Source organism: Aptenodytes forsteri, unplaced genomic scaffold (genome assembly GCF_000699145.1).
Source record: "Aptenodytes forsteri isolate BGI_AS27 unplaced genomic scaffold, ASM69914v1 Scaffold151, whole genome shotgun sequence".
In the NCBI taxonomy this organism is placed as follows: Eukaryota; Metazoa; Chordata; class Aves; order Sphenisciformes; family Spheniscidae; genus Aptenodytes; species Aptenodytes forsteri.
In genome coordinates this window covers 3,122,918-3,139,743 of record NW_008795939.1, presented here as the reverse complement: position 1 = coordinate 3,139,743, position 16,826 = coordinate 3,122,918, and the positions used below count along the sequence as shown (strand labels likewise).

Here is a 16,826-nt window from a genome sequence, read left to right as displayed (position 1 = left end):
GTGGGGGGGGGGGGGGGGGGAGAATAGACTACAGTGACTTGTGACTATCCTCCTTTTCTTTCTGATATGTGGACTCATCCCCCCACGTCCGCTCTCACTCCTCCCGCATCCCGCAGCTGCCACGGCAGAGAAGCCCAGCAATAACACCAGGTGCGAACCCTGCCTGACCGCTCACACCCAAGTACCGAGGTAAGGGTAGTGACTACCTGGCCTGGCGGGGCAATCAAAACATAACCTTCAGTCAGCCCTCTTTGCCAAAGGGGGAGAAGGGGAATCACTCTGGCAGGAAGGTCTGCGGGGGGGCCAGGCCGCCATTCAGGGGGCTCTCGCAAAACCTTGTCAAGAGGTTGCGCCTGGCTTTCCGTCACTGCCCTGACCTGCTCCTGACAGCATCGTAACAGTTTTCAGCCATGTCCAACTGCGGTTTTTCTCTTACCCAGAAACAGTTCCTACAGAATATAAAGTGAAAACCACAAAATTATACCCCTCACCCACACTGTATTTACACTGCCTCCTAACTCAACAGGTTTTTTTCTTCTTTTTTTTTTTCCCCTAAAGTCACCGACCTTTTTCAGTTAATAACAGAGAAAATGGTCTTAAAAAAATTAAGATTATGCAGTGTTTCCAAAGATACTACAAGAAGAGAAGAGAGTCTAGACGTTTACCTGCCACTCGTTCGTGGATTACAATAAAAAGTTGCAAAATAGGAGGGAGGCGGCACAGGTGGGACAAAATCATCAGGATCCAAAACATGATCTTGGTCTTCAATCTGAGATTCATCCTAATCAAACGAAACTTCTGTTAAAAACCTTCTGAGATATAAAAAATTGCTAAACTATGTAATCTAGTAATACTGTTAGTACCGCTGTTCAGAGCAGGCAATGCCTTGCACTCACTTACTATGCAGGATCTTCTTGTTGCAAAAATCTGTAAGTAACGCAGGGCAGCCGCTACCAAGCAAACTGTGGTGGTGAGAGCATTCAGGGCACAAATAGCAAAGAGAACTTTCTGAAGAACATGAAGATCATGGAAATTAAAAGATTAAATCAAGGTATTTGTAAATGTCAAAACAATAATAATAAAAAAATAAAACAAAAACAAACACAGAAAACACAAGGATGACCACGACAATTACTTCTTAGAAACATATTTTATGAAGTCTTCATGACAGGTAATCTCCAAGATTGGAGTAATTTGCAAAAGCTTGTTTTGCCCTGTTGTGTGTCCTGACAGAGAGATCCAGAAGGGTTTAATACTGCTCAGATGTGATTTATAGTCCATCTATTCATCCGAAGAATTATATTCCTCTTAACTTTTCTGTTGGAAATCCAGATGTGAGATAATCACCATTAAAGAAATACTAAAGCACTTTCATATTTGAAGATGATGCTGTTTGGAAGTTGTATTTTAGCAGTTTGTAAGCCAAGGAAGGCTGAGAAGATCAAGACACCAGTGAAGGCATCAAATCATTAGCTAAAATTTGCACCGTATTTACCCATGCAATCTTGTCTGAATTCAGCTGTAGTTTTGGCTGCATAAAACACAGAAAGGACAAGAACTGCATATTGTATCAGCAATGCACTGGTCAAAACCCATAGATGACGAAAAAAAAACCCAAACTGTTACAGAACCATGAAGAGCTTCCGATCAGTGTGGAAGACCAGAAAAAATACAGAATTTTTCACAGTAAACACAGAAGTCACCTCAGCACTGCACTGTCGCACAAGAGTAGACATTATCAAAGCAGTCATGTTAAGCAGTGTGCTCAGGGTACCTTGAGAAGAAGGTGAGCAGCACTGCACGACTTCATATAGTATAGCTTCAGCGCAGTCTCTTCTTCTGTGCATTTAGCGAGATGAAATTCTTCACAGCAGAAACAAATCTTGTTTTCACCCATATCCACCTTTAAAAACGCAAAACTCCACTTTTTAATTTATTAGCCGTTTTATGCAACATTTTTACCTGCATAATATAGAACCTATGTGTTAAACTATACCTCTGACCGCAAAGCAGACTGGAAATACAGGGTCGTAAAATGACATTTGTACAGTCTGGTACACCAGTGATTCATGCATTATAAAGCTATATTACACGTACTTCTTATTTCAAAGGAAGCATTACTGATAAGCTCAAGACATTTAAATACCACTTAGTTGTAATCAAAGCTGCGCTGATTACTAGGCAATTTTAGTATCCGTGCTCCTTCAAATGCATAGCAGCCTGGAAATTCTTTCTTTGACCGACGTGTAAGCCACTGTATATGGAGCATACACGTTTTCTTTGATTCATGAGTATATTTTGCATCTCTATGGATGGTATGAAACCCACAACTATAATTTCAACAGAGTCAAATCAGTAATAGTTACATCTGTACACCATCATTGTTTGTAATTTTCAAATTACTGTTGTCATCTTAGTTTTCAAGTAGAAATTCAATGTTTCTGAATCTAGAGATAATTGCGTTTTTAGCTGTCAAACTCTCTAGAGCCATAGTATCAAAGGTCTTCCACCTACATAAACCACTCTGCAGAATAATTTGTGATTTCAGGAACACCATTCGGCGGTACCCTATGCTTCCAACCACAGAGGGCTCCAAAATTCCTGAAACATTTAACCATCTCATCTGGAATAACATTAACAGTTCTCAGTGCTGCTTCAGTACATTGGTATTGGGTGAATCTAGATTGCCAAGTGCTTGTAATCTTGGACTCTCACTGCAATACACCTACTGGCATGTTAAGGAACCAACAATAGCTTTCTTGAAGCAATGAATGAATGAAAATAAATATTCAAAGATCTTTCCACTAACCCTTGAAGTCCTTCAAGCCTTTACACATGATCATCTTTATCACCAAGTGACCCTGTATCCTTCAATTTCAATTATTCCACAGTTTCTGGTTCATAAATAGACATACTTCTACTTCTTACGACACCCATTTGAGAAAAACCTTTTGCATTCTGTCCTTTCTTGTGCAGACTGCTTCTTCCTCAAGTAGAAGTGTTCTGAAAAGCTAGTATGATTTGATCTATCTTAATTTTTTCCTCACAGTTCTTGCTGTAAGGTATCAATACAAATTGTCCTCACCAGGTGAGGCAAACCAGGAAAAATAAATCCCACCCACGGATTATACTGACTGAGCTTTTTGTAGCTATCTCACCAGTACCTACTCAGGCTTTTTTCCAACAGTTTAACATTGTCACTTTACTATAAAAATCCTTTACGCTAGTTCTTAAATGACTACGGTATTAAAATCAGTGTATAATGCTGGCAAGAGGGATTTTCTAAAGATACATTCAGGATTCCCTCCTACATGGCCCCATAAAATTGTCCAGAAAGCCTTGTACCGAATCAGCTGTGTCTTCAGGGTCTGAAGACAGAGGCCAGCTCTCAATGAAGTCGAACAAAACCATTTCTGGGCTAAGTATGCTCTTCTAATGAAGAGTAAAACTTTTCAAAACATATCCTTTTGGGGTCTTCAGCTTTAGGAGCTGAACACCTTATGAAGACTCCAACTCAAAAAACCCAAGTGTTTAGGAACACAGACAATAAAAATACTGTTGTGGATTTCAGTGAGTTTGTTCACAATTTGAAATGAATCAAGGCCTGAAACAGACAGTTTTCTTTTTTTTCCCCCAGCACGCTGTAGCTGCATTACTTGCATCTCTACATTAGTGCATATTGTGATCCCAGCACGGCAAGCTTACGTGGCATGCCGTGAAGAAATACATGTGAATCAGTATGTCTGCTCACCAAATTGCATCTGGGTACACTGGACACAAACTGAATGCCTTGACATCCTAATATAAATCCAGCCAGGTTCAGCAGAACACATATGATAGACAGCAGAACAAATAGGTTAGCCTGGAACAACAAAAAAAAAGTTAGCAGCAGTGGGAACAGGATCACAAACCAGACTCAAGGAACCTATGACAGTGCAAATCCCACTCCCAAACTGAAGCTGGGAATGACACTCCCCTTCTTTTCAAAAATCCTTCAGTGCCCCAGGGTGTCTTGTCTTAACCCAGTAGATGGTTACTCCAAACACCTTTGTCTTCTCTCTCTCTCTCCTTACTCTGCACTAGTTGTGCAGTAATAAAAACACATGCAACTATTGAAAAGTACAGGCAGCTAAAGGTTTTTCTGGAATGCAAAGTATGACATACTGTCTTCCACTGTATGTCATATCCTTCCACTGAGTTTACCTCTCAACACATTTAGATCAGTAAGAAACCCGAAGAGGAAACATCTTAAGACAACATTCATTCTGTATAGAATTTCCAAAACTATTTGGCAGCACAAATAAATGAAAAGTATTTGTCCCAGTACAGTGAGGACAGAGACACTTAAGGGACTTTGGGTTTATGATATTATTTCCTCCTGGCTACTAAACCAGAACACCTCCATTCATAAATCGGACAATACCTTCAGTTTCATAAACCATCTGAAAGACCAGCAATGGCAGGAGTAATAGAGTACTTGAAAAAGGACAAGCAGAAGCAGTGGATAAAATGAAGTCCTACTTTCACATATGCCCTTTTTTGGGCATTTTTGGGCAAAATTTGGGCCATTGCAGATTGTAATCTGCAATCTGGGCTTACAGGAGACTTGGGATATGGATTTTAAACACATTTAAGAATTTTTCCTGTCCCAATTCATACATGAAAAGTTTTCCTGTACTTCAGGAGAGAGTACTATGGGTAAGACTACTACTTCAGAGACAAATAAAAACAACAGTTTCCTCTCCTGACACGTTTAAATTTTAAGCACTCAATCCTACAAAGCAAGTATCAGGTCGTTAATGTCCAAAAGAATCCTTGTTAATAACAATCTGCTCACCCAGATTCCTTTGTATCAAAATGGCCTAAATTAAAAATGCAGATGACAAAAAGCTGAGGAAGAGAAGGAAATCATGAGGGACACGGGCTCAGTTCTGCTCCAGATAGCTTTACAGCAGATCCAGCAACAAGGACTTCCTAAACATGCACAAAGCCAGCAATCGCTTTCCAAATTAATTTAGCTGACGTACCATGGTTAGCTACCTAGGAAGCTGGACTAAAAATAAATCAGAGCTGTTGCACAAATTATGATCCCATTTACTGAGGTTCAGGGAAAAATAATCACTCCTGAATGGACAAGAGCCAAAGAGCATTACTGTGCAAGCTCATTCCTTAAATTACAACATCTCATTACTAGTAGGTTTTATAGAAGCTTGACCATAACATTATCACATAAGGTAGGTTTTAACCTCAAAAAACCCCAGTAATTAAAGTATCTATTAGCACTTCTCTGAAGAGGATTGGGACTATTTTGTGTTTGACATACTGAGAACAATCAATATTAAGCGGAACAGTATTTTCTCCTAGCTTTAGAAATATCATAAAACCACAGATAAGAGGTTTTTAATGTTAGTAAGCACTTTGAGTGCCATTTGTTTTTCTGTACAAACACAGAATTCAATCATTTTTTTGAAATTAACTCCTTGCTTAGCACTCAAATGAATCAATACAATTGAATATGCTTTTATCTAGATTATCTCAGTTATCCTTTTGATTAAAACTACTTTGAGAAAAAGAAAACTGGTAGACACAGGTATTTCTTACAAAGAAAGTTTTTCATCTATGTTCTAAACTAATTAGCCAGTTTCATAAGCGAAATAGTAGCCGTTTCAACATAAAACATCTTTATTGTACAAATCTCAAGAAGTGATATTAAGGAACACAAGAAGTACATTTGTCCTCTTTGAACTGATGAAGAAATGGAGGTCCTGAGCAAAGAAGTTACTTGGCCAATGTCAAGAAAGATTTTAAAAAAAAAAAAAAAAAAAAAAAAAAAAAGAGAGAGAAAAAGAGAGAAAGAGAGGCAAATTCACATATTAGTTTTCTCCTTTGGTGCAGAAGCTGCAATAGAAACAATCCAGTACACAGCTATATAAAAAGTTATATATAAAATCCAGACTCCTAATCACATTGTCTACAAAATCTTGAATAAAAATCACACAGATTTTTCTAAAGAAACACGTTAAAATCAAAGAAGAAAAAGGACGAAAAGGAACATTATTATAAATATGCAAAACAAGGATGATAATTTCTACATTTATGTTCTAATAAATTCTACCATATAAAAATGAAATCTTGATCTGTTTTTTATTGTATGCATAGTTTATTTTTGACTGCATAACCTAATGTTCAGACAATCCCATTGAAGAGGCAGAAGAGAACAATAATTCTACATACAATCTAAAACACTACCATGTTCTGAACCATAACATTCGTTACTACATATCCAATAGTGGACAAGAGAATATATTGTACTTCAGTGTAGAGAGAAAAAATCCTTTTTCTTTCTGCTCCATCAGTGGCAGCATTTTCACACAATCATTGAGGTTGGAAGGGACCTCTTGAGACCGTCTAGTCCCACCCCCTGCTCCAGCAGGGTCATCTACAGCAGGCTGCCAAAGACCATGTCCAGTGGCTTTTGAGTATCTCTACAGATGGATACTTCACAACCCCTCCGGGTCAAAACACCAGTTTTGACCATCCTCACAGTAAAAAAGTTATCTCTTGTGTTCAGATGGAATTTCCTACTTTTTCAGTTGTGCCCATAGCCTCTTGTCCAGTCAGTGGGTGCTATTGAGAAAGGTCTAGCTCCCTCTTCTTCATTCCCTCCCATCAGCTATTTGTAGAGATGGAAAAGATCCCCCCGAGCCTTCTTTTCTCCAGGCTGAACAGTCCCAGCTCTCTCAGCCTCTCCTCAGAGGAGAGATGCTCCAGTCCTTTCATCATCTTCGTGGTCCTTCACTGGACTTGTTCCAGTATGTCCATGCCTCTCTTGTACTGGGGAGCCCAGAACTGGACACAGCACTCCAGGTGTGGCCAGCCCAGCGCTGAGGGGAAGGGAAAGATTATGTCCCTCCACCTGCTGGCAAGTCTCTGCCTAATGCAGCCCAGGACACCATTAGCCTTCTTTGCCACAAGAGCACTTCGCTGTCTCATGGTCAGCTTGTTGTCCACCAGGATCCCCAGGTTCTTCTCTGCAGAGCTGCTTTCCAGCAACTTGCTCCCCAGTGTGTACTGGTGCCTGGGGCCATTTCCCTGCACAGGCAGGACTTTGCATTTCCCTTTATTGAACTTCATGAGATTTCTCAGCCCATTTCTCCAGCCTGTCCAGGTCCCTCTGAATGGCAACATTTGGTGTATCAGCCATTCCTCCCAGTTTTGTATCACCTGTGAACTTGCTGAGAGTGCACTCTGTTCCATTCTACAGACCATTCATTAAGATATTGGGCAGTACTGGCCCCAGTATCCACCCCTAGCGCACAACTGCTGACTGGCCTCTGGCTGGGCTTTGTACCACTGGTCACAACCCTCCGGGCCCAGCTCTTCAGCCAGTTTTCAATCTACCTCACTGTCCACTTATCTAACATGTACTCTGTCAGCTTATTTTATAAGATATATTCTCCTGCAGATACAAGTTTAAATATCTTCTCCATCACCACTCACCTACAAGTAAAAACAGGTGTTCCACTTTATCTCAGTGAAAGAAGATCCCACCCACAGGTAAACCAGGAGAAAAGTACTCCTCAACTTAAAATAAACAGGAAAGGCAAACATGCTACTTTAAAAGCCAAAACAGAGGTAACTAGTCTTAACTGCAGTGATAAAAATGGAAACAACTCAAATTATGGCTTTAGTTTGGCTCACAGCCCTCATCTTCTGAGCATTAGATACACATGGACTGTGAACAGCTGCAGGAAGTCTTGAGGAACATTTATATGAATTAAAACTATAGGAAAGCAAAGTGCATTCTAACATTAGACACAGTATTTTCTAATGTCTTGCATGGATGATCTCTTCCAGGTAAAAAATCATCATGCACTTTGAGGACTCCGCAGCAGCATAAACTTGCATGATAAGGCTCTGACCCTATCATTCATTCTACATGGGCAGACTGCTTGTTGTCCTGCTGCCATTGAAATGAATATCTAACGCCAGAGAGGAATTGCTTTCACTTTAATATGCACACACAGGACTGATGCCCAAGCAGCCACTTAAAAAACAAATGAAAGAAAAACATTTGCTCCACAATCATCAACCCTTATATCCGTTTACATCCTACATATATACTTTATAAACATCCTTCTACAAAAAGGCAAGTCAATGTATTAATTTTCCATATACACAGCAGCAATAGCAATAAATAAGCATTAATTATGGGACCTTACTATTTTTCTGTCAGTTGTGAGAGCTATTTATTGTACCATATGGAGACCTGCAACACAACTGTCAACAAAAAAAAGCCACACAGAAGACAAACTAATTCATTTAATAAAAAAGTCACATACTTCAAATGCAGCATTAAAACACCCCATATTAATGAGAGAAAAGCTTTTTCAGCTTAAAAATAAATTATTTAAAAAAAAAAATCAGAAGAGACCTGACTCTGACCTGTATACAGGCTAAAAGCCTCTCTAAAGGCTTTTCATAGTCTCACACTTAAAAGCATATTTCTTTTTATTTGCTTAGAAGACTGACTTTAAAATCTTTGTATGAATACCATTTATTGACTTAGTGGTGGCGACCATGTTAGCCAAGATGTTAACATTGAACTATTTTACTTCTAAAATCCAGACAAACAGGCACTACCACAGTAATTCTCACCAAAGCCAAATGACTTTGCTCATTATGAAGCACAAGGATAGGCAGAGATTTTTTCTGCAGGGTTAGGATCATGATATGCAGCTTCTGTTCACAGTGCTTTATATTGTTACTAGCAGGGCTAAAATTTAAGAACGTCACTTCACTAGCACCAGAACTAGATATTTTGGTCTAAACACTAAATTTTGGTTAAATCTATGCAAATTAGTCAAGGTACAGATATCAAGGCAGTAGCTAGCCCTAAAAATCTTTATTTTAAAGCTGCTGGGACATACTTTTCTTCTGATAAAATTTTTTCATTAAATAAAAGGTTTACTACAAATTTATTCTTCAAAAATTTTCAAAGTTTTAAATAAATACTGGAGTTCCATAAACTTTTCGGTTTTCCAATGAAGATCTGTAAATTTTTGTCATAAAACCAAACAAGGCAGTAGCTAGCCCTAAAAATCTTTATTTTAAAGCTGCTGGGACATACTTTTCTTCTGATAAAATTTTTTCATTAAATAAAAGGTTTACTACAAATTTATTCTTCAAAAATTTTCAAAGTTTTAAATAAATACTGGAGTTCCATAAACTTTTCGGTTTTCCAATGAAGATCTGTAAATTTTTGTCATAAAACCAAAAATATTAACACTTTTGAATTTAAAAAAAAAAGTTTCTAATAAAAACTTCAAATCCTTATGTTACCACACTGTAAAACATGAGAAGAATCCAGATTGAACGACTCATGCTGAACGTGCGACTTGGACTTTTCTGAGTGAAACCCCACAAACCTTTACATGAAAACCGACAACATGTATGAATACAAAAGCTGGCACGCTAGCTAACAGCAGAACCATAAATCACTTGATGTAGCTGAAAAGCCAGGGTCGCATTCACCCAGCCTGCATCTGCTCTGTTAATTTCTTGATCCCATGCATTTGCGGGTACCGAACTGCTCCCCAGCATTTGCAGCTGCCGCAGTTACACTCCACCCAGCATAACAGCCTGGTGTCTTCCTGCACGCTTGCGCTCCTGTCACTTTTCATGCGATCACAGCTAAACCTCCTCTTTAGCAGCAGAACCCAAGCACCAAGCAGCCACCAGAGATACACTTAACTTGAAGTCTTTGTTACAGTTGGGGGGTCTGTAGGCTGGTGCAGCTTTGAGGCATAGTGGCTAAAGCAGTGCTCCTGTCTGTGCCCCCAGTCTGTTGTGCTGGTGTGGCTGGGGGGGGGGGGGGGGTGGGGGTGGGGGTGAGGAACAACTAGAAAGCCTCCTAAAAAGCACACTGTACAGGATTGCAATTGATTTGTACATTACTGTAAAGGAAAGGATGCTTCACTAGCAGAATGCTTCTACATTCAGCAATGCATGTATGGCTCCAGGCAACACCTGGGAATACAACTAACTCACAGTGCATTGGCTACCCCGAACTGGTATACAGGGAAGGACAGAGGCTAATATAGCAAGCACGGCCTATCGAAGGTGTGAATTGTCCTCAATGCATACGCAATCACACAATGCGGAATTGATATACTTTCTGAAAGAAGTTAGGTTCCTTCAGTTAAAAATGAGATTTAAAGCCCTATGAAAGGAAGGAGTTTAAGAGCGGAGAGGAAGGAACCAGCTTTTATACAAGTCGAGAGTAACATCGAGCCCAGAACGGTTGAGAGTCAATACCCAAACAACTGGGGGAGGAGGGGGAGTTTCCCTTTCCCCATGAAATACATTCGGACAGGCATGCACAGGAAGAAGCTTCTTCTCTGGAAGAAAAATCAGCTTCAGAGCATGTTACAAGCTGACTTCCGAAGTCGATTGACAACTGATACCCAGAACAGGAAAGCCTCAGACAACTAAAAGCAAGGTAAAATTTCAGAGCCAAGGCTTCTCAGCAGCTGTATCGCTGAAGGCCAAGCCTCCCCTGCAAGAATGTCCTTCAAAAGATATGATTATAATTTGATTTCGCCTTGCAGTACCCTGTCTCTGGGACCTGTTATTTACCTAGTACCTTCCCATGCTGTAATACAGCCTGGGTGGCAAAAAACAACAAATGTGGCTCTCAATTTTATTTATTAACGGGTCTTATCACAGCCATCCCTCTTCAAGACTGGTTTCCTTTCACAGATGGTGCTACTAAAGGTCCACTACAGCTGTAACTAATGGGTTTCCCTTCCTTTCTCCCCTCTGGGGGAAAAACATGAGTCACCAAAACACAGCAGCCCATCCCCAGCTCCTTTCTGACGACATCACAGCCATGTGCTTTCTCCAAGCGCCAGCAGCACCAGAGCCTTGCCATCACAGAGAGAAAACAACAGTTGGGTTGTTTTTCCCCATGACCGAGGCTTCGGATTAAAGTGGCAGCCATAGGACAGCCTGGCTCTTCACAAAGAAACAAACCCAGGCAGTGAGAAATCATCACCTAAAGTGGGAAGAGGGAGAGAAATGTTTTGTGAGCCAAGACGCCACCCTTTTACTGGAGGAGCTAGACTGCTGCCATGCAAAGGACCTGCAGGCAAATAGGTGTACTCCAGCAGGTTTCAGAAATTAAAATCCTGAATCCTGAAATCCTGATTCAGAGTAGCAAAGGGGTTTCTTTCAGAAAGAATTAGTTTTTTTAAAGGGGGCAAAGATAAATGTGAATTGCTTTATAAAATTCCTTAAGTACTGCAAACTGACAATCAAAAACAAAAATAAGATAATACTGGAAGCCACAAGAAACAGCATTACCATGTTCTTAAGCATAAACCCTACCACAAACTGCTCTGAGGACCGGCACCTCCTCGTGGACAAATTCTGTGGCACTCACCAGTCACGGTAGTTCTGTTCAAGACCCAGCTCTGGGAAGGAGAGAGGGCTAAATGATGGAGCTCAACCACCTACCCTTAATTACAGCCTAATTGCTACGTCTGAGAGCTTTTAGTACACACCATGATAAATTAAAATCTAGATATAATTATCCAACTTGGGCTGAAAACAAAGCTATTTTGGGGGGTTTGGATGCATATGAAGAATTCCAGGGAGTATTCGCACAATTTGAAGAAACTATGAAACCAAACTGAGTGACTAAAAACAGCTCTGCATAAAAAGAAAGATGAGAAGAGGCCCTTCCTTATGAACAAGAGAGCATTTGTAGATTGAGATGTAACTATATATGAAAAAGAACGACCACTTAATCCCACAAACTTTACACTTTAATTGTTGAGCACAGTCCAAAGTCTCTGCATAAAGACAACTAAATGCTGACATAAGTTGCTGCAACATAAAACAGGGTAATTGATTATCACTCCTCAGATCTGGCACGGCTTGCTCTAGCACAGGTACCCAACATGCTAAATATCTGGGTTCAACAGCAATCTTATAAAGCCACACCTTCATGTCCAACCAATCCTTTCCATAAGCTCATTTGCTGCATAAAGGCATTTCTACACCTAGCACCTGCTTGAGTTAAGGGCTGCCAGGGAGACAGCTGTCCAATCTCTGCTTCCTTCACAGCAGGGAGGTGGCTCTGTGCAGGCAAGGGGAAAAGGGATTCAGTCCAAAAGTCGGGAGAGAGGAATCCATTAGAAGTGTATTTACAAGAAATAAGTGCAAAAGGGCCTTGCATAAGGAGTAAAAAGGGAAAGGCAGTCACAGCTGGAAAAGGGATATGTTTTAGCTCCGAATGCATTTTACAGTTTCAGTTATGAATGTTGTAACTCTAAGCCATGGCTGTATAAGGGGTCTCATTACTTCGGTATTTAGCAAACTTGCTTTTACAACTCATACAACTCCTCGTAACTCCCAAGAGAAAATGTTCAAGTTACTAGAGGGTAGATATATTGGAAATTTAGCCCAAAATAAATACGCTCACAGAAACTAACAATCTGTCCTTGATAGACCGTAGCTAGTTCAACACATGATTTCTTTAGCCTCGTGAAGTGTTTAATGCTAATTTCCGTTTTTGCACATAGAATAGAATATTTCAGTTGGAAGGGACCTACAACGACCATCTAGTCCAACTGCTTAATCGATTCAGGGCTGATCAAAAGTTAAAGCACGTTATTAAGGGCATTGTCCAAATGCTTCTTAAACACTGACAGGCTTGGGGCATTGACCACCTCTCTAGAAAGCCTGTTCCAGTGTTTGACCACCCTCTCAGTAAAGAAATGTTTCCCAATGTCAAGTCTGATCTAACCTGGTTTTCAAAAAATCAGACCTTTATAAAATACACATACAAATTTGAAAAAATACAGGTTCACAGAATCACATAATCATAGAATAATTGTGGCTGCAAGGGACGTCAGAAGTGTATCCTCCTGCTCAAAGCAGGGTCAGCTATGAGATCATAGCAGGCTGCTCAGGTCTTTAATCATTCTCATCTCAGAAACTTCCCCATCTGCTGCACAACATCCCTGGGAAATCTGCTCCAGCACTCGACCGTCCTAAAGATCATTTGACTAAATGAAAGGGTCAGGAAGAATTTGGTGCTTTCATATTTAAGTAAAACTAGGACGGGCCCATAAAGTTTATACAAAGGAGAATATGAAAGAGTGAAAGAGCAACAACAGACAAAAGGAAACTACAGCAACAACACACTGTAGAAACAGCACAGAACACAAGCAATATAGAAACTGGGAGCACTGTGCAAACCTAAGGCATTTTGAGGCAGAATGGCCTTTACATTTATTTTCATGAAAATACAGTCCTTGCAGACTGGGAGCCCCAGACACCAAGCTCCTCTTTCTATCCACAGAACTGGTAAAAAACTTGCTTTGCTCTGCCTGTGCTAACCAATGCACCACTGAGAAACAGCAATTCATCCACAGCTCACACACCTGATCCTTGGTACTCCTCACTGATGACCATGGGGATCCTGAAGAAGCACTGCACAAAAATAAAACAAGTGCTTTGTCCTGGAAAAGGTCTTCAGAAGTGACAGTAAGGCAAAAAAATAAAAACCCAAAAACAAAACCAAAACAAAAACCCAAACAAAAAAAACACTTCAAAAGTTTTTTTTTCAAATCCCAACTCTGAGACGTTGAGAGCCACACAGCTTCAGATTTCACTTACAAACAGAAACAGCTTACACATCCCGTACATCAATTTACTTCTCTCAGAGCAATGTAATGTCAACCGTATTTGAACCAGTAACACTGGATACTTACTGTAAGACAGCAATACTTAGGTTAGCTCTCAAACCTGCCATCAGACGTTAAAACAGTACAACTGAGCTAAGCTTTAAAACCAACTCCCCTGTTTAAGCTTAAGCAGTGCTGCCTCAGAGAGCTAGATTATTTATACTAAACCAGCACTTTCTTATACCTACACAAACACAAAAAGTGCTCTGTAAACATCATTAACACTTCTTCCAGACGTGGTCCACTCTTGCCCTTAATGGGGACTCCATCTGTGCAGGAAAGAATATAGCCTTTCACAGGCTTTGACTCCTTTTTTAATAATTATGATTCTACAATTTTAAAAAAGAGACTCAAGTAGTATAGTCTATTTTTTCAAGGAGAAAGAAGTTATTTTTTTTTTTTTACCAATGACTATTAAATCAGGATCATCTTCTGATAACTTTCTTAAAACAAGTTTTAATCCATACTTACCAAAAGCACCAACGGCCTCTTCCATGTTGTTAAGCCTAAGATTCCAGATAAGATTACCTACAATGTCAAAAAACATAGCATCACCAAGAAGCGAACAACTGTTCACAAAATGCCATTTACATGGTATTTATCACTGCTCTGACGAAAGGTACTTTGGAACACTATGACAATGCTGGGAAGATATAAAGATGCACTTTAAAGCCGAGAATAAGAGCCTGTACTGATGAGGTCCTTCACTCCTAAGAGCATCCTGTGAAATAACACAACGAAATTTTAATCCACTGTTTTCTTATTTTTTCCTCACAGAAAACATGCAGGGGGACAAGAAGTTATGCCAGCAACTCTGACCTCAACAATTGCCTGAAAAATTACTTTCAGCTAGCTGAGTACTTGTTTTCTGCAACATAGCCAGTTTTTAGGTTTGCTTAGCCATCTCTTCTCCACCCTTGGTCACCACTCCATCACTTCATTAAGTGCCTGTGAGTACCCATTCCTGCCTCTTCCCTTGTGCTGACCCTGGCCCTCTTCTGACCATTTTGGTGAACTAACTCCCAAAGCATGAACCCTACCAAAACCACTGAAGAACACCAAAACTATCTGCCTGAACTGACTTGCTATTTCGTCGGATGAATGCCAGTATCAGCACGAGGAAAGAAGAGAAAGTAAAAGCATCCCCTTCTGCAGCAGTAGTCGTTAGACCAAACTTGCTGAATCACAGAACTGAACCCTATGACTCTTTACCTTAGAGGGCAAAACAATTAAGGAAGGAGAAAGCATTGCTGTAGAGCTGAAGCAAATGGCATACCCAAATACTCTCCCACAGTAAGGATGGGAACCCTATAAAGAAAGGCAAATCAGTTTTTCAGCAGGTCCCGCAAATAAGCAGGTATACTTCTAATTCGTGGGACTTTGTAACTAAGCCAATTCACACCAAACTCCTACCCTAAAAAGAAAGAAGATGACTAGAACAAACAGGAAGTTGCTCACTAGCATTTTTAATAAATCCCTTCTGTAGCTTCATTCACTTGACATGATCAATCTGATTTAGCGTAATGTGCATATATGACTTGGCCAAAACACCTACTGATATCATCACTGGTGTTGCAAAACCACATACGTAACTCTGCAGTTTCATAACAAATTATTTTTTGAATTCTGTGAGTGCAAAATAGTCACATGATTTTATAACAAAGCACATCAATACTGATGTGAATTGCTGTTTTGCCTTAAGGACAACAAGACTTATTTCATTAAGTTTGTTAAAGCTTTAAGATATATGAAAAGAAATTCTTAAAGTCTTCCTGATCTGTGCTTAACCAGTGCATCATAATCAGCATGTTGCATCTAAAGTGAAAAAACCCCAGACATATCCTCAATTCCAGCTTTTAGTTGCCTCTACCTTTCCAGGTTGCTCCTGGGCTAAAATTTTCACTCATGCTGTTATACCCAAAAGGCATTTTTGGTAACTTTTCCAACCGAATATATTATTGTTTCAGCGCTAGCATTAAAAAAGTAAATGCCCTTCTTCATTATTAAAGAGACTGAATACATCTATTTTACACGTGCAATTTTAAGACATTTTAAAAGCATAAGCATGGTTCTGTGTGCAGGGTTCAAAGAAAGTCCATAGCTTACATATATTTAAACTTGTTTTAATCTAGGGTAAGGAAAAAAAAAAAAGATGAAAGATCACAAAACAACATACACTTTTGGATGGTCTGGGTTCCCTCCCCTCTCCCCCTCCCTCCCCCCCATAAAGGCTGTCTGTACTTTCAGGGATGAGCATTGCATTATACACATGAATAGGAACTACTTGATCCCCAAACCGCAGATCACTGAGCACATTTCCACAGGTTGTGAACAACACTGGAAACGTAATTCAAGTGTTTGAACCGAGGGATAGGCTGATGCTGTTCACACCAGCAGCAGGAGCAGAGCATGCCAGCCACAGAACGCGACTTGCTCATTGCTCAAGGGCCCGCAAACTGGGCACAATCTATCCGACTATCTCCTATTCCTATTATCTTCTGCTTACTACTGCCTAGCTTCTCCAATATGAACTATTATATATTCTGTATTTATAAAGGTGCAGTTTAAAGCAGGGCCCAACAGGAGATGGAATAACTTCTCTCACTACTCTTTACAGAACTGTCAAAAGCCCATCTATTTTTTTTTTTCCCCAGGAACATCACCATTTTCTCTCTCTCTCACTGCAGTAACGGTACATGATGCACAAAAGCAGTGTGCAACACCTACATACACCACGACTTGAGAAAATCCTGTTTCTGATTGCGTATAATAATTGAGTACATTTTTTTAGGCTAAAACGCACACCAGGAAACAAATCCGGAATCTAGTTGTCTCTACGTTTGTGATCCCGTTGGGGTCCATGCTGTCACCCTGGTAAAACTGCTAGCAAAAGTGTAACTGCTCATTACTTCCGAGTAAGAGAAAGCTCGCTCTTCGCTTTTACAGCAGCGGGAGCGAACGTTTCTCGGTGACAGACAGCAGCTCTGCCCCGGAGGTCCCGCGTACTCCAAGCTTAACGTCAGCGCTGCACGCAGGGCCGGCGGGTCTCCCAGCGACCGGCGGGCGCCGGGA

At 40.2% G+C, this 16,826-nt stretch overlaps 1 protein-coding gene across 1 annotated transcript in view; it reads right to left on the bottom strand.

Annotated features, from left to right (window-relative positions):
* Nucleotides 1-16,826, bottom strand: part of FAM189A2 (family with sequence similarity 189 member A2) — a 33,724-nt gene that overhangs the window by 12,120 nt on the left and 4,778 nt on the right. The window contains exons 2-6 of the mRNA XM_009285297.2: nt 14,226-14,282; nt 3,752-3,862; nt 1,775-1,903; nt 901-1,008; nt 666-781 (exon numbers count right to left, since the gene is read on the bottom strand). Of these exons, the coding sequence (XP_009283572.1) occupies nt 666-781; nt 901-1,008; nt 1,775-1,903; nt 3,752-3,862; nt 14,226-14,282 (521 nt within the window). The remainder of the gene's footprint in view (nt 1-665; nt 782-900; nt 1,009-1,774; nt 1,904-3,751; nt 3,863-14,225; nt 14,283-16,826) is intronic.